Consider the following 24,728-nt stretch of genomic DNA (forward strand, 5'->3'; position numbering starts at 1 on the left):
CAACTTGTGCTCAATCCCACCTAGTGTAATACCCTTCATATTATCTCTAATAGCACAAGCCAGGAATTCTAACACCATATTTTTAAGAGAAGATAGCAGACATCTCTGACATGTGCCCTGTTCTAATTGAAGGGGACAATGGCCATTGGTGATTATTTGTGAATAAGGAACATTGTCTATCATAGTGACCCAAGTCCAAAAACAAAACAAAACTTGGGAGAAATCCAGATTTAATCATGTTTCAAGAACCCCAGATGGACCGTGTCAAATGCCTTCTCCACATCTAAAGAAATTATAGTGGCTGGGTCTTGCCTTTCCGAGGATAAAGCTAATACATCAGTCAACAATCTAATATTATCTGATCCTTGGCAGCCAGATATAAATCTGTCTGAATTGAATGAATAATGGTATGGAGCACAGTCTGCATCCTATGCATGTCTGTCAATATCTTGGCATCAACACTGAACACACAAATAGGTCTATAGCTATAAACCAGGGTTTTTACCAGGCTTAAGAAGAACAGTTATATAAGCTTCACTGAAAGAGGGAGAGTAGTGCCTACTAAGAAAAGTGTCATTATAGACCTCCAGTAAAATTGGGTTTGTGAGTTGGTTGGCAAATATATTTGTATGTGAGTACTACAGAGTTGACTTCCTCCATTAGTTTTCCTAGGCGTACTGCCAGGTTTTGTTACTATCTGGAAAGGATATTTAAAAATTGACCACAGCTGTGGTAAGTGTGTTTGTGTTGTTTTTTTGCTTTTGTGTTGTTTAAATAGAAAAGCATTCTTTTCAGTAGTTCCTCGTCAATAAAACTGAGGGAAAGTGTGTGGGTTGGGTTTTTCTGTTGGGTTTTCTTTTTTTGGCATCCCTGTTATAAGATGGCCATAAAGCAGTACTACTTTGTGGTCTCTCTGTATCATAACCTATGGTTGCTCAGTGCTTCATTTATGGGAGTTGTAGGCCAACATCTGCAGGGCCAAATTTGGGCAGCCCTGTTCTAAACCACTGTGGAAAATGGGTACCCCATCCTGTCAATTCCAGCAGTTCTCTTGCAATTCCAGGTACCTGCTAGCAGTTCTTCAACAGACAAGTCTGACTTAGTTTTTCCACATGCTGACCATCTTGTTGGTGATGGCTTTAAAACTCAGGTGGCTTTAAAAGAGGATAGACAAGTTCATAGAGGACAAGTATATCAATGGCACATAATTTCTGCGACTTCACACTTGCCACAGCAGGGAGGTAGGTGGCGCCTCTCTGGCAAACCTCCTGCTGCCTCTGGGCCTGGTAGGAGACATTCTGTTTTCCCCCACCCAAGGAACATTTAGACCATCATCCTCAGCTCTTGTTGACTTTCTCCCAGAAGTCACACTACAAAACACCCAAACAAGCCAAAGGAGAGGGCAGGAGGAGTTTATTACACAACCAATGGGAACATGCAGGCATACAAGAAATGTGTGGTTTTTGTAAAACGCAAAACCCATGAGCCCCTTGAGCCTTTTTTTTTTTTTTTAACCAGAGTGCTTGGAGACCAGGACTGAGCTTTTGCAGGACTGATCTTTGGAACTCTGGCAGCAGAGAGCAGCACACAAGGGCAAGCCTTCAGTGGCTGGGCGACTCTAAAGCTGAAGAGGAATTGGGTTGGGGAGGAGGAAAAGAGAGCTTTAGGACTACGGGGAGGGGAGGGGAAGCTGAGCAAATGAAGGAAGAAACCTTGACTCCTCAAACAACCCTCTGAAGTGCATGTGTCTGTATGGGGGAACTATTGTGCCATTCTTTTAGCAAAGTTCATTTCATTGGACAGCCATGGTTAAGACATACTAAACTATGGAGCTGAAGAATACAAGGAACTATGTCTGAATCTGAGTTTCTACTTACAACCAGTTGTAAACAGAAGAGGGCCATTCAGCTTGGGGCCAAATCGACAATGCTACAGAAAGTAGCCACGTTCTGTATTTACCTAGCCACCACACTGTAGTAAGAGTAGACTGTGCTTTTGTAATGGTTTTTAGAGAACTTGCTTACAAACCTGTCCAGCAACTGAGCTTGCCATCAGACCAATGAGACTGTCATCAGAACAAGCCCTGCCTGTGGAGATTAAGCGAATGGGTGACCACTAGAAAGAGAGCCTTTTCTGTGGTTACAACCTGATTGTGGAACTCCCTCCCAAGGGAGGTCTATCTGGAGCCTTCATTGCTGTGTTTTAGGGTGTCAAGCAAAATGGGTCCTGTTCACTTGGGCCTTTGGAGGGTAACCTGACATAAGCTATTTGTGTGTGAGTGTTCATGTGCTTGTGTGGTATGTTTTTTGTTTGTTTTAAGGGATTGTTGCTTCTAATGCTATTAATTGTGGGTTTTAGGAGTGTGTTTGCTGCTCTTTTTATGATTTAACTGTAAGCATATACAATATGCGTTTGATGATATTTTGTTAACTAACTTGGATGCCAACAAGGGCAGGAAGGTGACATACACTGTATACATTTTTAAATACGTGTACAGCTTTAGGAATTCCCTGCTGTGGTTTACCTTTTCAGATATGCACAGACTGCCATTGCCAACAAATATAAATAGCGAAACCAGAATTATTCCAAACGGTTATACTGTCCGGTCTGCCTGTTCTACAGGTTTAACTTCTCCAGAACACCAGTGCATCAGCATTTGCAGCTATTTGCTGATGTAGCAATAGGCTTTCCCTTGCTAAGCACTTATTAGTTTATTCACTGGGAAAGCATTAGTGGCATTTAAAGCCAAGTATTTCTTATTTTGAACTCCCTTTTTTTTCCCCTAACCTAACTAGCACGTTCTGTAATGTTGCTTGTTTTGTTTTTGTTTTGCAAGGGGAAAACGTCCTTCATGTCCGCAATGCTGACACCCAGGACAAAATACTGCAAGCTCTGCAGCTCCAGTTTGGCAAACAGTACCCTTGGTAAGTTCCAGTAGCCAGGCCAGTCACTGCCAGAGATACGAAGGCAATGGAAAACACTACATGTATCTGGCAGATCCCGACTCAACTACAATGGTCTTATGTAAGCCCCTAGCTCTTGACATCAGCCTCCCATCTGTAATTCAAGGAGAAAAATACTAAGATATTCCCCTCAGGGGATGGAGCCACTCTGGGAAGAGCATCTAGGTTCTAAGTTCCCTCCCTGGCTTCTCCAAGATAGGGCTGAGAGAGATTCCTGCCTGCAACCTTGGAGAAGCCACTGCCAGTCGGGTCTGACTCAGTATATGGCAGCTTCCTATGTTCCTAGCCTACCATTCTGGGATTATGTAAAGTTTAATGTATGCCAATGAATTATTTGAGTACTTCAGAATGTGAGCATTTATAAACTCTGAATATTATTGTAAGTACAAGGCAGTTTCGCGATATGGTGTGAGCTGATAGCCAAATGTATAAACATGCCCATTTATCTTTACTTGGACTATCTGCTGGTTTTTCAAAGGGCAGCTGTTTATGGATGCAATAGATCAGACTGATGCTGGGCAAGATTTTGCAAAATCCAAATGAATCATATTTAATCTTAGCATGGGAAGGATTGTTATGTGTACCAGCACATAATAAACAAACTCGGGCATTGTGCTGGTGTTACAGAGATGCTATGCTGCAAGTAGATATGTTTAGAATCAAAATTTCAGCTAGTACTGGCACTGGGAGAAGAGATTTCAGTGCAGTAGTCCAAAACTGGCCTGGCTGTGTTTCAAAATAAAGCTGAACATTATGTAAAAGAAAAGCCAGTTTCTACATGTGGATTTATTTATTTATTTATTTATTTATTGACATTTTATATCCTGCTCTTCCTCCAAGGAGCCCAGAGCGGTGTACTACATACTTAGGTTTCTCCTCACAACAGCCCTGTGAAGTAGGTTAGGCTGAGAGAGAAGCGACTGGCCCAGAGTCACCCAGCTAGTATCATGGCTGAATGGGGATTTGAACCCAGGTCTCCCCGGTCCTAGTCCAGCACTCTAACCACTACACCACACTGGCTCTCGTGTGTGCCAGCACGTGCAAGTACGTCAGCAACTTCCGGTCATATCCGGAAAAGGAGGGCAACGGGGTGGCAGGAAGGAACGCTGCTGCCCTGATGGGCTGCTAAAACTACCGATGCCTGAGGGGGGGAACCCACCCCCCGCTCTTAAAGGGAGACCCTGCCCACTTCTTACAAAAAGTTGTAATATACATTTAGTTATAGGAAGTTCACTAAGAAGTTGAGCTACGGGTCAGGAAGGCCCCAGCTTCTTTAAAGCCACTCATAAACTAACTGGGTGGCCTTAAAGAAGCAACTCTCTCTCAGCCACAATCCTCCTCTGAAATAAGAAAATCATAATTGTGACTCACCTTAAAACACTGCTGTTAGGATTTACTGAGATAATGTGTGAAGCACCCTGAATACAAAGACCGCTCTATCTAAAAGCTAAGCAAGAATATAAATCTGTTTTTATTAACTTAAATCTATTGTGAACCTTATTTTATAAGACACATGGAACTGTGTTTTATCATAACTTTCAAGAGTCTTAAAGTTTTAATCTTCCTCCTAACTGAAAACCTGTCTCTTCACGCACTTTCTCTAACTGATTTCCCCTAGCATTTCTCATGAGTCCTCTTCCCTTGTGTGGTGATTTTATTTAGGCCCAGCCTTCAGGCTTAAAGTCTGCAGCTGAATTCTGTGCAATATATGTTTGTTCAGCCATTAAGTCTCACTCTTTCCTGGGGTTTGTTTCCAGATAAGTGGGCATAGAATTACAGCCAAGTTGTTATGTACAGTGTTGGGTTTTTGTTTTTTTAAAATGTGCAGTTAAAATAACAGGCTTTTGCTTGCAGATACTTGTATTAAGAGTGCATATTTTTGCAAAACTAGTAGCCTTTTCCTCACACACAAATGAAAATAAGGGCACAATTTAGCCAAAGTTAAGTGCTTTCAAGTGCCATTGATTCAGTGGAAGAATTAAGTGGATCCTTAACAGTCTTCCACTGAAATCGGTGGGGCTCGGAAGTGCTTAACTTTGACTGAATTTCACCCTAGCATACCAAATATATCTTTCCTGCAAGTGCACAATTTCTATGCCATTCCTGGTTGTCCTATACTTAGTAGATTCTTTGATATACTTTGTATGCAGTGGTGTGTTTGCAAGCAAGTACAGCACAATCTGGAATGTATTTGCTTAGAAAAGAGATGTTTTACATTTTACAATTCCTGCCATCTGATACTGTAGTTCAAAGATATATGGAGATGGGAATGCTGTTCCAAGAATCCTGAAGTTCCTCAAGTCTATTGATCTCCAAGAACCACTTCAGAAGAAATTCTGCTTCCCTCCTGTAAAGGAAAACATCTCTCAGGATATTGACCACATCCTAGAGACCCAGAGTGCACTGGCAGTAGATCTGGGTGGAACAAACCTCCGGGTAGCAATTGTCAGCATGAAGGTAAATATCAACAGTAATACAGGGGGTGGAAATCTCTATGGAGTTTGGGGGAGGTGGATCTGGATGCACAGTGGTGGCTAATCAGTAAGGGTAGGAGGGGTAGCTTTCCATCTCCGCCAACAAAAAAGAAACAAGCTAATAAAGGATCAGACTAGCAGCAGCCAGGGAAACCTTCAGAACAGGGAGCTTCATCCAGCCCCTCCTCCCCTGCCTGTAACTTCTTATCTTGGTCTTACTGGTTGGAACACCTGCTACTTAAGTTGCTCCGGCCAATCCAATTTCTAGGAGGCTCTTCCTGACTCCTGCCCCCAGGAAAAACTAAAATAATGGGTTAAAAATGTACTTCCTGGTTGCTTCAGGGAGTATATTTTTAATACGTTTTTCCCATCTTGCTGAGGGCAGTGCCAGGAGGAGCCCCCTAGGAATCAGAATGGCTGGAGCAGCTGTTCCAGCTGTTAAGTCCAAAAGAGGAAGTTGGAGGCAGGCTGGAGGAAGCTCCCTGCTTTGGAGGATTCCCTGGCTGCTGGTAAGTCTGATCTTTTACTAGCATGTTTGTTTAGGGGTGGGGGATGCAATCACTGCTTTCTCCCTTCTGTCCCTCTTTATGCCCTTTGCACTTCCTTTCTGACTTCTGTCTTTCTCCCTGCTTTTTGCCCTTTTTTTTTGCTTTCTGCTCCGCCCCCCACCAAAAAATCCTTTCTGTTTTCTACTTTTGTTTCTGCTTTTCTTTCTGCTTCAGTGACCAGGTTACCCCGCCCCGCTCCAATGCCCACCAGTTGCTACTGGTGCACACTGCCATTTTTAGATCTGGCTAATGAGCCACATTCTTTAAAAAATGGATACACAAACTCAGTGCATGAGCATGATTTCGTACAAGTACATAGCACGTTTGCAGGAAGCTCTCTCTTTGTACCTATACTTGGCATGTTGGTGCTGAATTGGAGTTGCAGGAAGAAACTGTTGGAATCAGAAGGCATGACGTGTACTGAATTTCCCATGAAGACATAAATGGAGAGAGAACAGCTTGTATATAATATAAAGCCCATTTTAGTGAATTAAAAATATATATTGACACAGTTTATCCACAGTCCCATATCCTCCAGTAAGCAAACGATATACAGGTATAACAGTACATGTATGTCCCAACAGCTGAAAAGGATACACATTATTCAAACAGTTCACAGAAAAATGATGTAACTAAAAATTCCAATAAATTATTATTATTTCTTGTTTACACAGTCAGACAGGTGTTATTGACTGGTTTGTTTTATCCAGACATCGAGTCCTTCACAAGGACCTGGGATGCCAGAGTTTTATTGTCAATGTTGTTGCTGTTGTTATAGATATCATCACAGAATATAGGCTGTTCCCAGTAAAGCTACTTTTTGTAATTGGCGGATGGTGATTTCTGTGGCCCCTATGGTGTTGAGGTGCTCTTCAAGGTCTTTTGGGACTGCACCCAGGGCGCCAATTACCACTGGAATTATTTTGGTCTTTTTCTGCCACAGCCTTTCAATTTCAATTTGTAGATCTTTGTATTTTGTGATTTTTTTCTATTTCTTTTTCTTCTATTCTGCTATCCCCTGGTATTGCTATGTCGATTATTTTAACTTGTTTTTCTTTCTTCTCGACTACAGTTATATCTGGTGTATTTTGTGGCAGATGTTTGTCTGTTTGTAGTCGGAAGTCCCATAATATTTTTACATCTTCATTTTCTTCAACATTTTCAATTTTACAGTCCCACCAATCTTTGGCTACAGGTAGCTTGTATTTTTTGCAGATGTTCCAGTGTATCTATCATCCCTGCTACCTTGTCATGCCTTTATTTGTAGTCAGTCTGTGCAATCTTTTTACAACAGCTGATTAGGTGGTCCACTGTTTCATCTGCTTCTTTACAAAGGCGGCACTTGCTGTTTGCTGTGGATTTTTCGACTTTGGCTCTTATTGCATTTGTTCTTAGTGCCTGTTCTTGTGCAGCAGGTATTAAACCCCCTGTTTCTTTCTTCAAGTTGCCATTCTTAAGCCATTGCCAATTCTTGATGATGTCTGACTTTCCACTTATATTGTGCAAGTATTGACCATGCAGTGGCTTATTTTTCCATTTTTCTGCTCAGTTCTTGACTTGTTCTTTCTTGTAGGCTTGCTTTGTTTCATTGGTGTTGAATAGTTTCTCGTTATTGACCATTTTAAGTGCATCTTCTTCACTGTCCTTGATATATTCTTCAAGGCCTCTTTTCTCCTCCTCTACTGTTTGATGGACTTGCAGCATTCCTCTTCCACCTGAGCTGCGAGGGAGGTATAGCCCATCAACATCACTGCGGGGGTGCAGAGCATGATTGATGGTCATGATTTTCCTGGTCTTACGATCTAGCGTCTCTAGCTCTGTCTGGGTCCAGTCTATTATTCCTGCAGTGTATCTGATAACAGGTATAGCCCAGGTGTTTATGGCTTCTATGGTGTTCCTGCCATTGAGTTTGGACTTGAGGATTTTTCTAACTCTCCTGATGTATTCACTTCCAATTTTTCTTTTAACTTCAGTGTGTGCAATGTTATCCGCCTGGAGAATGCCCAAGTATTTGTAATGTTCTTTCTCTTCCAGGTTCTTGATGTTGCTTCCATTGGGCAGTTCTATTCCTTCTGTTTTTGTTGTTTTCCCTCTGTTCATTATTAATGCAGCACACTTGTCTAGTCCAAACTCCATTGCTATATCGCTACTGAATATATGGACAGTGTTTATCAGTGATTCAATTTCTGACTGGGACTTTCCATACAACTTCAGATCGTCCATGTACAGCAGATGGTTGATTTGACTTGATGTTTTAGATGTTTGGTATCCGAGGCCTGTTTTGTTTAGTATTTGTGAAAGTGGGGTCATGGCGATTACAAACAACAGAGGGGATAGTGAGTCCCCTTGGAAAATGCCTCTTCTAATGCTAACCTGTCCAAGTGTCTCACCATTGATTGTTAACTGTGTACTCCACATGCTCATTGCTTTTTTAATAAATATCTGAATGTTTTTGCTGACACCAGTTGTTTCTAAACATTTTAGTATCCATGTGTGAGGCAATGAATCGAAGGCTTTCTTGTAGTCAGTCCATGCAACACTTAGATTGGTTTTTCTTCTCTTGCAATTTTCTAAAATCATTTTGTCAATCAGCAGCTGGTCTTTTGTTCCTCTGGGGTTCGGGCAATTTCCTTTCTGTTCAACTGGAAGCTGTTTGTTAGTTAATAAGTGTTGCATCACTTCATCTGCTATTATTCCAGCTAATAATTTGAACATGGTTGGCAGGCAGGTTATCGGTCTATAATTACTTGGAACTGCACCTTTGGCTGGGTCTTTCATGATGAGATGAGTTTTCCCAGTTGTTAGCCATTGTTCAATATCACGTCCTTGCAAAATATGATTGAACTGTTTTGATAGTTCTTTATGAAGGCTTGTTAGGTGTTTAAGCCAAAAGCCATGCAGTTCATCGTTGCCTGGCACAGTCCAATTTTTTATTTTCTTTGCTCTTTCAGTTATTAATTCTGGTGTTATTATTAGGTCTTGCATTTGCTGGTTACATTTTTTGACCTCTTTCATCCAGCCTGCTTTTTTTAAATAATAATAATAATAATAATAATAATAATAATAATTATTATTATTATTATTATTATTATTAAAATTTCTATACCACCCTTAATGAGCTCTTGATGGTTCTGACACACGGTCACAAAAAAGAATGAAGATTGCTCACATGCAGATGCATCCTGGTTCAGAAAACAAGATGAAGTCTTCGTGCAGAAAACACACAGCTCCAACTGCAGTAGCAAGAGTGAAATAAAACATGTCATGAGGATTCCCCCCAGCAGAATATGAACTCCTTTTTCCTAAATAATAATAATAATAATTATTATTATTATTATTATTTAGCAGAAGCACCTGATTGGGCAGTGGGGATTCCATATGCAGATAGGGAGGAGGAGCCTGTGATGGTGAAGGTCAGCTGGAATGCAACTGTTAGTAGGCAGGGGTCTGCGAAGAGGGTGGGGAAGAAAGACAGAAGGGAACAGTGAATGGACAGAGAGAAAGGAGAGGAAGAGAGAAAGAAGGAAGGGTGAGGGATGGGCCTGAGCCTGTCAGTGGCCTGAGAGGAATGTGTGGCCATGGCAGCGGCAGTGAGAAAGGGCCCGGTCAGCTGCTGCTGCTCCTGCAGGGAGGACCAGGGTGAGGATGGGGGTGGGAGGTCTCTGAGGTTAGAAGCCTGCGGCTTGGCCAATCATCAGGGGGGTAACTACTATTAGGCAAGGGGAGGCAGCTGCCTGGGGCCCCCCACGCCTCGAGGCTTGTGTGTGTGTGTGTGTGTGTTTGTGTGTGTGTGTGTGTGTGTGTGTGTATCAGAGAGGGGCCCATTTAAAATTTTTGTCTTTGGGCCCACTCCAGCCTTGTTACGCCCCTGCCAATCATCACCAGCAGTGCCACAGCTGCAACCAATAGGGGTGAGGGGGATGGAAACAATGGGATGGAGGAGGAGGAGCACAGCTCAGGTGAGGGTGGAGAGATCTCTGAGGTGAGGGGGCTGAGGCAGGGGGTGAGGGGAGCAATCCAGTACTAGCGCGCAGATGCTCTGTGCGAGTTAAGCTAGTTGTTATTATTTATTGATTGATTTATTATTGATTTATTCGATTTCTATACTGCCCTTCCAAAAATGGCTCAGGGCGGTTTACAGAGAGAAATAACGAATAAATAAGATGGATGGCATGATGAAATGATAAATGGCATGATGTGGTATAGGTCTCCCGTGCCAGCATAACTCCTTGTGCTGTGTGGATTGCATTGGCCCTTGCTTTTTTCCTCTCATTTGTGCAGACAGGCAGGGAACAAGGAAGCATGAACTGAGCTTGGGCACTGTACAACTTGGGGAAGCTGAATAAGTGCGTCAAGTCCCTAAATAAGACAAACATACACATTCCTCTCTTGCATAGCTTACATAATCATGTATATTCTCTTGTTCCTTGACCCAGACTGTCATATATTAGACAGCCTGTGGAGAAACCACTTAATGTAAGAGAGTGTAACTAGAAAAGCACAAAAAGTGTGTTGATTTTTTTTCTCATTTAGGGTGAAATAGTTAAGAAACATACCCAGCTGAACCCCAAAACCTATGAGGACAGAATAGAATTGATCCTTAAGATGTGTGTAGAGGTTGCTTCAGAAGCAGTTAATCTGAATTGCAGAATTCTGGGTGTGGGTAAGTTTATATTTTTCTACCTCACTCAATGAAATCCTAAACATTTATTGTATATTTTATAGCTCTTTACATTTAGATATAATATAATGCTCAAACTGCTTATTCGGCTTTAAACTGACAGGCTATAGGGAATTGCTTAAGAAAGACATGTTTCTTAACATGGCTACTAGTCTGGTGGCTATAGGCCACCTCCAGCCTCAGAGGCAAGATGCCTCTAAATACCAGTTGCAGGGGAGCACCATCAAGAAAGAGAGGGCATGCCCTTGCTTGTGGGTTTCTCAGAGTCATCTGGTGAGCTGCTGTGTGAAGCAGGATGCTGGACTTGGGCCTGATCCAGCAGGGCTGTTCTTATGTATGTGATATTCATTATGATGCACAATTCTATAATTTCATGCTGATCTTTTTCATAACAGGCTATTAGTATGCCACCATTTTGAATGTGTCCATGCAGAGTGTGATCAGACTTTCCCCCTCAAAGTAAAAACAGAAATACCACTAACTGCAGTACCAAAGGCTGGAATAAAATAGGTGACACAGACAAGCTCATTATCTCATAAATTCCTCAAAGTCGCTCTCCTCCCTTGTTTTCTGTGTCTACTGCGTATGTGCAAGGAACAATGCAGGACATCCAAACTTATATGAGACGGTGTTGCGGGTGTAGCTTAAGGAATCTCTTTATGGTATATAGATAGAAATACACCAAGATAAAGTTATACATGTCTTAAGTCAGTTACCAAAAGTGCTAATTGTTCCTAGCTTGTTTTTCTGGAGTACTGATGAGTGTGTGTGAAGACATGATTGGTTTGAGATTCAATTTAATTTATTATGGTCAGTGATCGGCATTGGTTCGAGCTTGTTTTTCAGGTTTGATGCTTGGCATGGTTTACTTTAGATAATTTTTAAAACAGAATTACCAGATCTCTGTGTATGTTTCTTCTCCCCACCCCTACTCCTTTCTTGTCATATGCTTTGGAGAGTAGGCATTTCTACAGGTGGACGGGTAAATCCCCGAGAAGGTGTTGTTCTTCATTCCACAAAACTTATTCAGGAGTGGAGCTCTGTTGACTTGCGAACTCCAATATCGGATGTGCTGCATTTGCCAGTTTGGGTAGACAATGATGGCAACTGTGCAGCTCTGGCAGAGAGAAAATTTGGACATGGAAAAGGAGTAGAAAACTTTGTAACCCTCATCACTGGTACAGGTATCTACATGCTCAAGCCAAAATCCACTACAGAGTTTAAATCAGTTGTCTCTTAAATCTTTTATTAAGATGTTGTCGGCAAAAATTAAAAGGAGCAGCTTTATCAAGGAAGTTGTATGTGGGAGAGCACTTCCTCTTGGGTAAAGGCAGGGCCAAGTTGCTAGGATACCAAGGGGGAGGGGCTACCTAGCCACTCAGACCAGCCCTGCCTGGCTAGCAGGTAACAGGGCTTAGGTGGAGTTCATAGTTGAATTCATTGCCTCCTACCAAAACAAAAAACATTTGTTGCAACCAAAAATACTTGTGGTTATGCCCTTTCCTGAGTTCCAAGGAGCCTGAGGAAATGAAAATCTTCACAAGAAAGGAAAGAAACAGAAGGCCCTGCATGGCATCACTGCTCTTCTCCCCACTCACTAGTGACTAGGGAATGTGTCTTCCTGAAGTGTCAAAATGCCAGCTTCCGTTCAAAATGGCAGAGAGGCTCCCTTTCTCTCCCCTATAGTCAGGGACACACCTTGGTAATTTTGGTGCCTGGACCTGAAGGCCTTCAGAGGCCCCCTGCAAACCCTCCCCCCCCCGAGTTTTAAAAATGTTTAAAAGGGTTTTTTAAAGTTGTTTTTTTAAAGAGGGAACCTGCATTTTTAAAAGAGGGAACCTGTGCAGTTGAAATAGAGCATCACAAGCCCCGACGTCACAGTCTTGCGACACTCTGTTCCAACTGTGCAGGCATGCTGGAGCGCCTTGCAGTTCTCAAGGTCTGTTGGGCCAAACGGTCAGGCCCAGTGGCCGCTCCTGCTCCATCCGCTGCCACCACAAGGGTGGGGGAGGCCTGCTCGGCTCACCCCCCTCCTCGGCTGCACACATCCCCAGCTAGAATTAGTGAGGTTTTTGGTGCCACAGGGCAGCAGCAAGGCAGGCACAGGGTGGGGTGGTGTCAGGAGGGCCCCCTGGACCTTGGAGGCCACAGACTGGGTTCCCAAGGTCCAGCGGTAAGAGCACCTCTGCCTATAGTGTGCAGGAAAGGCAGGCTGAGAAGGCAGCTGATTGGCCCAACAGCTGCTCTGTCACTGCAGCAGTAATTCCATTACTTCTAGCCAAATGGTAGTACTGAAGCCTGCTACATACAGTACAAACCCAATGGAAAGTGGTCTTAAGTTGGTCTCTGATAATTCAGCCCTAGCTATTGATTGTGGGACATTACAATAATCCACTCTTTAGAAATGTGCTGTGCATTTCAAGAAAGCACTTCGCAGATAGTCTGAAACTGAGCCCGTGAACACAGCAGCTGAAACGTTTATCTTTAGATTTATATGGAGCAAATGTGTAGAAATCGTGTCTTACACTGGTGTTAGTATCATTTCTTCACATTACTCAGAAGAAGAGTTGCACATTGCCTTGCTCCGTGTTTGTTGTGCTCTTGGGGCTATTGTGAAAGGTGGGCTAGAAATGGAAAATCAAAAATTAAACAACTTAAGTACTAAAAGAATTTGTCCCTGGTTGTGCTCAGTAAAGCATTTCAAATGTATGAGTTTTCTACCCATGTTTATGTCTGCCCTTTTGATGAATACATCATTTTATTTTTTAGTATTTTTCTGCTTTTGGCTTCTGAGTGCCATACTCCACAAAATGGCTTATCAAGTGTTTAAGATTAAATTAAAAGCTGGGCAGAAGTTAGAATATTTCAGTGATAGGCCAAAGGAGACCTATCTAAAAAGGAGGGCCTTAAACCTTCTCTTTCTTTCTTTCTCTCTCTCTCTCACACACAAAACAGCCAGGGACATGGCATGATAGATCTCCCAGGGAGGATGTTCCAAAGACATGGCACCACCACAACAAAAAGCCCTATATCTGGTTACCACCATACAAGCTGAAGACAATGGCAGGCCAGAAAGCAGGACTTGAGGGGACTATCTTAAGGTCCAGGCAGATGCATATGGGCATAGGTGATCCTTCAGGTACCCCAGCCCCAGGCTATAAAATGTTTTAAAGTAGCTTCAGTGCTTTCAGCAGAAGCCCACCAGTGACCAGTGAACTGTTACAAAATGGGTGTAGCACTTCTGTACTGAGGTGCTCCTACAAGCATCTTTGTACCAGAGTTCAAGGCCACTGAAGTTTCAACACAGTCTTCAAAGGCAGCCCCACACAGAGCACATTATAGTAGTCATAGGAACATCGGAAGCTGCCATATACTGAGTCGGACCATTGGTCCATCTAGCTCAGTACTGTCTACCCAGACTGGCAGCAGCTTCTCCAAGGTTGCAGACAGGAATCTCTCTCAGCCCTATTTTGAAGAAGCCAGGGAGGGAACTTGGAACCTTCTGCTCTTCCCAGAGCGGCTCCATCCCCTGAAGTCTATCTTGGGTTTAGTTTTTTTCTAACTGTCATTCACTTTCATGTTGTTTATAGGTATTGGTGGTGGAATCATTCATCAAAATGAACTGATCCATGGAAGTTCTTTTTGTGCTGCTGAGCTTGGACACATTATGGTAGCTTTAGATGGCCCCGAGTGCCTGTGTGGGAGCCATGGATGTATAGAAGCATATGCTTCCGGAATAGCCTTGCAGAGAGAAGCGAAGAAATTGCATGATGGTAGGTATTGTCTTGAACATAGTATTAAGTGGTGTGCTATAAAAATGTAAGGCACTTTTAAAAGATTCACTTACATTACATCTAGTTTAAATAACTAGTAAATAATTCTATATTTGTGGTAAGATTTTCAGGAGCAAACAATTCTGACTTAACGTTGCCCCCACTGACCAAATCAGTATAGAGCACTTTAGAGGAAATTGCTTGAAAGTCAACTTTGCCTCTTTACACACATGAATACTCACCACATAGGCACTCTCACTAGGAATGTGAGGTACAGGTGAGAAAATGCTTCATGCAAGCCTCCTAGTCTCAGGCAGTGTAACCCCAACTGGCCTCAAGTCCTCAAGGAGAGGGAACTTGCTCCTACAGCCAGGACCTGTTGCTATCACAGGTCATTTTAGAGAGCGTTGCTCTAAGCCTCCCTATGAGTCTCAGGGCTCTTGCCAGCTCGAGCATTCATCATTTGCTGGCCCCTCATCACTGGCCAGGGGTGTTCTAATACTCCCTGAAAACCAGGGCAATTCTTGTGAGATCTTGGCCAACTCTGAGAATTCGGGCCAAGATTTCGCAAGACCTTGCGGGGCTCTCATGAGATCATGCCACCTCCTGGCACGGTCTCGACTGCCTGCTGTTTGGGCCAGCCCAGGGCATTATCCAGAATGGAAGCACCAATGGCTCGAGACCCGTTCAGTGGTAAGTCGTGGTCCGCTGGTCTCTCTGCCTCTGCCCCCGAGGTACCCTCACACCTGCACTGTATTCTTTAGGTCTGTCCATTTATTTCTGCTACCAAATTATCAATATATTGATGACACCCAAATCTTTTTCTCCCTATCAGCTTCATCAGGAAATGGCATAACTTCCCTAAATGCCTGCCTGGTGGCTGGACGAGGGATTAAAAACTGAAGTTGAATCCAAATAAGATGGATTGTGGTGGGTCAATTCCCAAGATATGGTTTCGATCTGCATGTTCTCCTGCTGAGGCAATGACCAGAAGCACTTTTTATTCAGCTTTGGCTGATGTCAGATATGCCCATTTCTGGAGGTAAACAACCTCCAAGCTTGACTACTGTAATGCACTCTAGGTGGGACTGCCTTTTAGGGATGTGCATAAAACCGGTTCTCCCGGTTCGGTTCGGGTCCGAACCGGGTCCGGACCGGACCGGGGTGGTTCGGTTTTGGTTTTGCCAGACCACCCCCCCGGTCCGGTTCGGTTTCGAACCGGTTCGGATCCGAACCGAACTGGTTCGGATCACAAAAAGTGGCTGGTTTTGAAGGGGACATTGTGTTCTACCTGCCACCCAAATTTCAAGTCTATTGGACCTTCCTCTGATTTTTTACAATTTTTTTTCAAAAAATAAATTTTTGCCCATAACTCACAATGTGGAGCCCTTAGGGGCAAAAAAGCTGGGGTGGGTGGTAGCCACCCATGGGTGTCCTCCACCCCAAAAATCCCAAGGCAATTGGTGGCTCCTAGTATTATTGGTGAATTTCTGAAGAAAATTTTTTTTCCCATTGGCTAGAATGGGGGTTCGGGGCTGCCCCAGACCCACCTCTGTGGGGTGGCAGCACCCCCAAAGTGGGTCCGGGGCCATGGCAAAAATGCCCTCAGTCCCTCCCAGCAATCCCCGTAGAGATAGGAGTGATGGTTCTGTTGTTTTTCTGAGGTATTCTGAGTGTAGATTCTATGATAGCTTATGAGATTTCCAATGAGACACCATGAATCCACTCTCATTTGCTATCACAGAATCCACACTCACTCAGAACACCTCAGAAAAACAACAGAACCATCACTCCTATCTCTACGGGGATTGCTGGGAGGGACTGAGGGCATTTTTGCCATGGCCCCGGACCCACTTGGCGGTGCTGCCACCCCACAGAGGCGGGTCTGGGGCAGCCCCGAACCCCCATTCTAGCCAATGGAAAAAAAATTTTTCTTCAGAAATTCACCAATAATACTAGGAGCAACCCAACAATTGCCACCCCATCTTTTTGGCCCCTCTCTCTGGGCGCCCTAACACGTAACACCTAGTCAGTCCATCTTAATGCCTACCTACTACCACCACTCCTATCCAAGCAAGTAAGAGGAGGACACTCAGAGAGACAACACCCACTCTCTGATCTAACAAAAAGGCCACTGCTGTGCTGCCTGCCAGCACAGCAGCAGCAGCGGAGCAGCACACTAAGCACAAGAGCAGCACACACAGAGAAGAAGCAGGAGGCGGAGCAGCAGAGCAGCAGACCTGCCGCTCTGCATGATGGGTGACGTGATGCCCAAAGGAACCACCGCCTCACTCAGTGCCTGCCACTGACTAGGCCCGACAGACAGAAGCCAGCCAACCTGCTCTGCTCTGCTCTGATGCTCCCCATGGATGATGCACACACACCCTACATCTGCATCCCAATGACCAGACCAGACCAGACCAAGTGCGCAGAGTCAGCACAGGCCAGCAGCCACCAGCCCAGCAACAACAACAGCTACTACTGCTACCACCACAACCAGTGTTGCCGCTACAATAACATTCCCAGTCCAGTCACGCGCGCCACAGCCTGAGCCTAGCACACAGCCAACAGCTGCTGCCAGCCAGTGCCTGGCAAGCCCAGCCAACATGAGGAGGAGAGAGCTAACAAGTAGACGGCGCACGCACATCACCAACCCATCACGACGGCGCAACTGCAAGGGGAGAGGGCACAGTTACAGGCAGGGGGGGGAGGAGGAGGAGGAGGGTAGCAAAATATATAAAGCAATATATATCAAGAGAACACAAGCCAGAAGTTTAAAAAAAAAATTAAAAGAAAGACTATAACCAGCAGAAAAAACTTGGGGGTGGGGGTGTGGGGAGGGGGAACCAAACACAGACTCTGAGGGGGGCCACTAAGTGAACAGAGACAATGAAACCACAATTGCTGCAAATTAATAATAGCAAATGAATAAGTGGAACCAAGCAAAGAAAACTGGACTCGGTTTGGCAGCAGCAAACTTGGGAGAAGGCTGGATGGGGTGGGGTTGGGGTGGGGTGTGGTTGGACTTGGAGGGGCAAGTTTGGAGCAGGGAACCAAAACTGATTATATGGGACAACAAGAAACAACAACAGAATCCTCTGGGGGTGGGGGGGAGGGATTCAGGGAACCAACTCGCAGGGCAGCAGCAGTCAGCAGAAACAAACAAAATGGTACAATTTAAGCAAAACCAGCAAGCAATATATAACTGAAACCAATGGAATGCAATGTGAAAATCAAAAAGTTGGACAACAACAAGGCAGGACAAAGAGCAATAATTAATGGAAGAAGATTTAAAGCAATGAGGATGCAGTGGGTGGGAGTGGGGGAGGGGGAGGGTAGGCCCAAAGGATGAGAAGGGAAAGGGGGGGAGGGGGGGGGAGAAAAGCAGACAGACAAGGAACAGGGAAAATTGGGGGAAATTAAGAAGAAAGTAAAGTGAAGTAACACACAGTATACAGACAAGAGACAGACAGAGAGAGGAGACACACAGAGAGTCACAAAGGGCAGGTGGACAAAGGATTACAAAGAGCACACACAGAGAGACACAGGACACAGTCAGGACTCACAGAGACACCAGAGCAGCCAGCAAAGGGCAAGCAGGTCTCAGAGATGATCCCACAACTGCAGCCAAGAGAAGTTTCCAGAGAAGAGGCTTGGGTTTATATAGGTTTGAAATTCCCTCCTTTGGGAGCCCCCACCTTTGCACTCCCCCCACGGCCAACAGGGTGCCAGCTCTCAACAGTGCAACAGCCAAGCAGCCTACCAGACCAAAGGACTCATTCTGGCCAATCAAGGATCAATAGCGCAGCCAATACAATGCCTGGAAATAGCATCACAAAATGGATGCAAGGAGGAGCAAAAGTTTCGGGAAGGAGACACAAAATGGAGGACACACTTTAAAGAGACACTGAGTGAGACTCAATTTCATTCCCGAACCGGTTCGGGAAACCCGAGCCGGTTCGGTACCGAACCGGCTCGAATTCGGTCCGGCTCGGTCCCCGGGAGGGCCCGATTCGGTCCGGGATCGAGCCGCCGGATCCGGACCGGTTCGGACGAACCGGTCCGGATCCGAACCGAACCGCACATCCCTACTGCCTTTGTATACAGTCCAGAAACTACAACTAGTGCAGAACGCGGCAGCCAAGTTGGTCTCTGGGACAATCCAAAGGGACAATATAACATCAATCTTTATTATGGTCATAGACCAGCTTAAAATTTAAGGGGTGATTACATATTAGAAATGAATAGATAAAAAGTACACAGGGTGATTATATATGGTAGTATACTAAATATTATGTAAGGTACATGATGATAAAAAATAATAGAAAGTATACAAGAAGCATGAGGGCATAAAAGCCTGAAAAGGTAGAAGTCGCAAAGGTACATAAAAGAGATGGTGGGGTGGGGGGATAAAAATGGCTGCAAAAAGATTAAAAGACATGAAAAGACAAAAATGCATAAAAGCCTAAGTAATAAAACTAGATAATGGCCAGCCTATAAGGCTATAAGGGGCAGTATGAAAAAGGAGGAGTGTAAGTCTATTGAGTCAGTATTGAGTGAGCAAGAGTAGAGCCCACCCTGAGTCACCGAGCATCAGATGAAGGCTGATTAGACTTACTGCCTACCATCCACCAACAAATGGTGGTTGCTGCTGCACAAAACCCGGCAACACTATATGTGATGGCAGGCTTAAAGTCAGAAAGCAGCAAGGAACTGTAGAATTGGTTCGAATGTCCCAGATTCTTGCATAGCAATGGAAGGACAAGGGAGGCATGAATGTCTCGATAGAACAAACCGTGGAGGAGGACATGCTCGGTAGTTTTGATCTGCCCTGAGCCACAGAGGCATTGTCTCTCTACAAATGGAACAACCTTCAAGCACTGCTGAAGGGAAGGCATGACAGCGAGCAAGAATGAACGCCTTCCTGTGCTTCGGAGCCTCCATTTGAGTGAGAGATGCCGCTGGAAAGGCAGAATATCTAAGGCCATCCACACCCTAGCCTCCATCTTGATCAGGCCTGTCTCCAGGCACAAGGTGGCACTGGAGACGCATCTTAGTACTCGGAGCGCTGCCCTCAATAATTTAGATTGCACAAGTTCCAGAATCGCAAAGTTGTGGAAAGGGCCCAGTTAGGCGCCATAGTAGGAGCTGAGCTACTGGTATTGCTACAAGCAGTTTGAGAGCCGTGGGTACATAATGGCCTCCTCTCGTCCACAGGAATTTGAGAATGACAGAGGAGCTCCTCTGAGAAAGCCACAGAGAAAGAAATTGAGAGCCACATGTTCCCCATGAGCTTTCCTAGAGCCACTAGAATGAAAAACTACCCCCAAGTATTTGAAGCATGAAACCTGCTTGATGGTAATTCCATCAATCCACCAAGAGTGGGTTTTGGGCCTCCTGGCAAAAGCCATGATTTTAGTTTTGTGATAGTTTATTTCCAGGCATTCCTACTTGCAGTACAGCGTCAGGGCCCTCGGTGCTCTTCTAAGGCCGATGGGGGTCCTTGATAGGATAGCTGCATCATCCACACATAACAGGAAGGCAATGAGTCTCCCAGCAAGGTTTGGAGGGTGGAAATCTCGGTTGCTGAGATGGCCCATCATAGAGTTAATGTAAACTTTGAAAAGGAGTGGGGCCAGTATGCATCCTTGCTTGACGCCCTTCTGAGTTGTGACAGCTCTTGTGAGGTGGCCTTGGGGGAAAATAAGACCAATTTTGAAATAATTGCAATGGCTGCTGCTGTGTTTTTGAGCAAAATACAAAGTGCTGATCATTACCTATAAAGCCCTGAACGGGCTTTAGTAACATATAGCCAGTAACATATAATCAGTAATATAAAGTAACATATAACCAGTATGTTTATGTGTAGTTCAGTTTTAAGTGCTTATTCACTGCTGTCTTGTTACTTCCTCCTTCTTTCTGCCCAAACAGAAGATGCATTGTTAGTGGGAGGGATGTCTCTAAAGAAGGAAGAGATGGTAACTGCTGCACATCTCATTCAAGCAGCTAAACTAGGAAATCCAAAAGCTGACGCCATTGTTAGAACAGGTAAGAATGCAAACACAAGAAATTTGTGTTCTCTGTTAGAATCCTTTCTAGTGCTGTTTGGTGGACAACATTTATAATCATGATCCATTACATTAATGTCGCTGTTACAAATAGCATTGGCAAAAACAGATGGGTGATTGTCCCAAGGAGTTCATGTGCTAAGTAGTGATTGCACAAGCCAGCTTGGCAGCCGCGGGCAGAACAGGGACCGATTCCTTTAAAAAGGAGGAATGCAGGTGCTTACCTGCCACCCCACCACGCATCTGGGACCAGTGCTGGCGTGCAAATGACCATGCTTCCTTGTTCCCAGCAGCATGTGCATGCCAACACTGTGCGTAGCCTGCTGGGAACAAGGAAGCAGCTGCACATGGTCTTTTGCATGCTAGCGCCGGTCCCGGATGAGCGATGGGGTGGCGGAGCAGGTAAGCACCTGCATTCCTGCTTTTTAAAGGAACTGATCCCTGTCCCACCAGACCGGCTCAGGTGCGCCTGCCTAAACCGGTTTGGTGCTTCCATCCTAAGGCACTGGACCAGTTCGGATACATCCCTAGTGCTAAGTTTCACCATTATAGAGGCAATAAAAGGAGGAAAGGAATGGAGGGGAGGGAGCGAGGGATGTGAGTAAATGTAATTATGCATACTTTACCTTGTTACATTTAGGATGAGTTCACTGTAGTTACGCTAAGGCAGAGCTGCACATCTTTGGCCCTCCAGCTGCTGTTGGACTACCACTCCCATCATCCTTGTCTATCGGTCACTGTGGCTGGGGATGATGAGCGTTGTAGTTCAGCAACAGCTGGAGGGCCAAAGTTGTGCACCCCTCACTAAGGCATATTTGGTGCTAGGACAGCTGGCTCTGTTCAAAAATCATATGTAAGAGATTTTTACAGATACATCAAGTCCTATGTGACTTGAATAGGGATGGTGGCCATTAGGGCATGCCCTGATGGTTGCTTCCTGTATCCCTTTGAACTTCAGCTCCATCCACTATTTAAGAAATTATAGATATTCCCATAACAGCCCAAAGGGCTTGAGCAAGCCAAGCAGCCATGTGTTACAAAAGAAGGCAATCCTATCCCTTCGTTTTGCTAGCCAAACTGACTTAAGAAAGAAAGTCTTCATCATCACAAATCAGTTACACAAGCAAAACTTGGTTCATCAGTTAAGAAGCAAGACCAATTCATTAAAGTCTCTCCAAGAACATTTTTATCACTCTCTCCTGTATCTTCCTCCCAGTTGCAACACACTCTGAGACCTTAGCACAGGGGTTCCCAACCAGGGTTCCTCCAGATGTTGATGAACTGCAATTGTGGCAGGGGGTGCTGGGAGTTGTAGTTCAGCAACATCTGGAGGAACCCGGGTTGGGAACCACTGCCTTAGCAGATCATGGAGAAAAGCTTGATGATCATGAGGGGCTTCCTTTACTGTAATGTGCCGTAGCTGGGACAGGAGAGTTTTCTAGTTTCATATAAATTGAATCTCACTTTCTTAAAGAAAACAAAAAAAATGGTTCTCCCCACTCACTAATCTTTGTGTAAAGAGAGTAATGCAAACGTTTATTCTTTTCATATTTAAACCCTTCTGGTTGTCTTTTTTTTTTTAAATCCAGAGTACGTTTCTCTGATACGTTAATATTATTATTAGAACATTGCCAGCTATTTCTTAGTACTTAGTACTAGATATGTAACATTTGATGAGTAGTAATGCATTCTCTGTAGAGATGGGATATTACTGTGGCAGGGATTGTTGTCCTTGGTATCTTAAGTGGATTATTTATCCCATGAAATGTGAGTGAGTGAGTCTGTGTCCTGCATTGCTAGAGCTATGGGCTTACATACTGCATAGTGTACTGCAAGTTGTTTCCACAGTGTCCACGTTGCTGCAGGCATTTTTTTAAAATGCCATAGTTGCACAAGAGCCAAGCCTTCTGCAAATACCTAAAATTGTGCAAACACAGATATGTGGCTTACATACTGCATAGAGATCCATAGTTCTAAGAGAGAGGCACACTCACTGCTGCAATGAAACCTAAAGCATATCCATGCTGCTTGTGGAGGTGGGCCTGCTCTGGGACTACTAAGAAGTGTGTAAATGCAGTTGCAACAGTACTTCTGTTGGGAATGATGGGAGTAGTGTCATGACTGCATTTACCTCCTGCTTACTTAGTAGGCCCAGAGCAACCCTGCCTCCACAAGCAACATGGGTGTGCTTTAGGTTGCATTGCAGTAGCGAGTGCAACCCTCTTAGAGCTACAGTTTTCTACATAGTATGTAAGCCATTGGCCATAGTGTTGTGCAACTGCGTTAGCCATTTGTGGAACCATGCTCTTGCTCGACAACAGTGATATGCAGTATGCAAGTCATGGCTATTATGGTGCCTTTGACTGGAATGGACCCCAGTGTGTTATTTCAGACTGATGAAGGTGGTACGAAAGAGGCATTGCTGCCCATGAGGGGTGTGTGTCTGTTCATCCACTGCTACTACCTCTTATTAAACACATTTTATAGTGTTTCAGAACTCTGCAAAATCTGTTTGACACATGACGACAGTGGTGGGGAGGGTAGGTTCACACCAAGGGCAATGACGAATATTTATATACCACTTTTCAACAGAAGTTCCCAAAGCAGTTTACAGAGGAATGAATGAATGAATGAATGAATGAATGAATTAAAATGGCAACACTGCCTCTGTCATAGCATTTTATGGTGCTTTGTAAAACAATTGCCTTAGTCTCTGACTTTCCTCATTTCCTTCACAGCAGGAACAGCTCTGGGCCTTGGTGTTGTGAACATCCTGCATACGATTAACCCCTCCCTTGTGATCCTTTCTGGTGTTTTGGCCAGTCATTATGTCAATGTTGTCAAAGACGTGGTTCATCAGCGGGCCTTGTCCTCTGCGCAGACAGTGAATGTGGTTGTCTCTGACCTGGCAGATCCTGCCCTGCTTGGAGCTGCGAGTATGGTCCTGGATTATACTACACGCAGGATATACTAGACATCTGGCAAAGCTGTTGAAATAGATTGCTGCTGTTTATAATGGCTCTTTGAAAAAAGAGTTCCTACTGAACCTCAGCTTTCACTTTTAATATTAAAAGCAAGCTGTTTTCAGGTAACTTGGCAGGTTCTTCAATATCTCCACGTGCTAAAAACTTTTTGTCATGATTTTTTTTTTTTTAATTTAAAGAAAGGCTAAATTTACTTGTCTCCATACCCCAGACGTTCAGGCATAGTTACAGGAAGACCTTTCCATAGTCCGAAAGTGGTTCAGAGGACAATCTTTCCATGGACTCATATGGTTGAAGTGTGCCAAAATAAGCAATTCCTGTGACTTGCCTGGATCCCACACAAGACACATGAATCTCCTTACTTTATCCTATGCATGGGTTTTCCAACTATTTCAGTGAACACACAGTCCCGCTAGAAACTGAGAATCTCTCCAAAGCAAAGAATTCTTCCTTACAGATGTATGTAATAATTTCTGCCCCTGCAGAGACTGAAATAAGCAGCTATAATTACTTCTTAAAGACCAAGACTGCAATTGTCTAATGTTAGACTATCCAGCAATATGCAGTAATTATCCACTCATTGTTTAAAGTAATATTTAAAATCCTAATCAGAAAAGAGAGTGCAATGAAGACCTTCCAAGAGCTTAAAGGATGCACTATGAAGATAAATGGAGAAGCAAATAGACAAACTCCAGCTTTGTCTCAATCACTTCTTAAATTATGAAGCACCCTGTTTCCTCTAATGAGGAAAGGATGCTTTCTGCTCTGTTCAGTCAGTCCTCTCATGTTGTTTGGGGAGTCATGCAGACAGTCTTCACAATTCATTTGTTACAGGCTATTTTCAATTATTTATCATAGTTACTAGACATCTTTCTCTGGAGAGACTCGGATGATGGATGGGGGCATATACAAATGTCTGTCTTGTGCTTGTTGTCTATACACTAATTTTGAGTAGCATGTTTAACATCGCACTTAAATTTGCCTTTGAAGATGACACATTTAAGCAGTCCAAGCACAAATCTTTGTGCCGACATGTACATCCTTCTCTTTTGATCCCTAGAATCTATGCAGATAGATCTTTGTAGGCTGCCTTATGGGAAACACTATTGATGGCTGCCTCATATGTTGCTACTTGGAGCATATACTCCTAAGCATGCTTATGAGGAAGTAAAAGCTTCTTCCTCCAGCACCAGCGTTTGCCATAGAACAGATGGAGGGAAGACATGTGGCCCCCAAT

The 24,728-nt window shown here is 44.1% G+C and overlaps 1 protein-coding gene across 5 annotated transcripts in view; it reads left to right on the forward strand.

Annotated features, from left to right (window-relative positions):
• Positions 1-23,599, forward strand: part of GNE (glucosamine (UDP-N-acetyl)-2-epimerase/N-acetylmannosamine kinase) — a 71,835-nt gene extending 48,236 nt beyond the window's left edge. For all 5 annotated transcript variants that reach the window (XM_053299463.1, XM_053299464.1, XM_053299461.1 and 2 more), the window contains exons 6-12: positions 2,837-2,924; positions 5,210-5,420; positions 10,519-10,648; positions 11,629-11,850; positions 14,257-14,439; positions 20,371-20,487; positions 23,246-23,599. In XM_053299463.1, coding sequence (XP_053155438.1) covers positions 2,837-2,924; positions 5,210-5,420; positions 10,519-10,648; positions 11,629-11,850; positions 14,257-14,439; positions 20,371-20,487; positions 23,246-23,481 — 1,187 coding nt within the window. In that variant the 3' untranslated portion in view covers positions 23,482-23,599. The remainder of the gene's footprint in view (positions 1-2,836; positions 2,925-5,209; positions 5,421-10,518; positions 10,649-11,628; positions 11,851-14,256; positions 14,440-20,370; positions 20,488-23,245) is intronic.
• Positions 23,600-24,728: the final 1,129 nt, after the last annotated feature.

Source organism: Hemicordylus capensis, chromosome 2, assembly GCF_027244095.1.
Source record: "Hemicordylus capensis ecotype Gifberg chromosome 2, rHemCap1.1.pri, whole genome shotgun sequence".
Classification (NCBI taxonomy): domain Eukaryota; kingdom Metazoa; phylum Chordata; class Lepidosauria; order Squamata; family Cordylidae; genus Hemicordylus; species Hemicordylus capensis.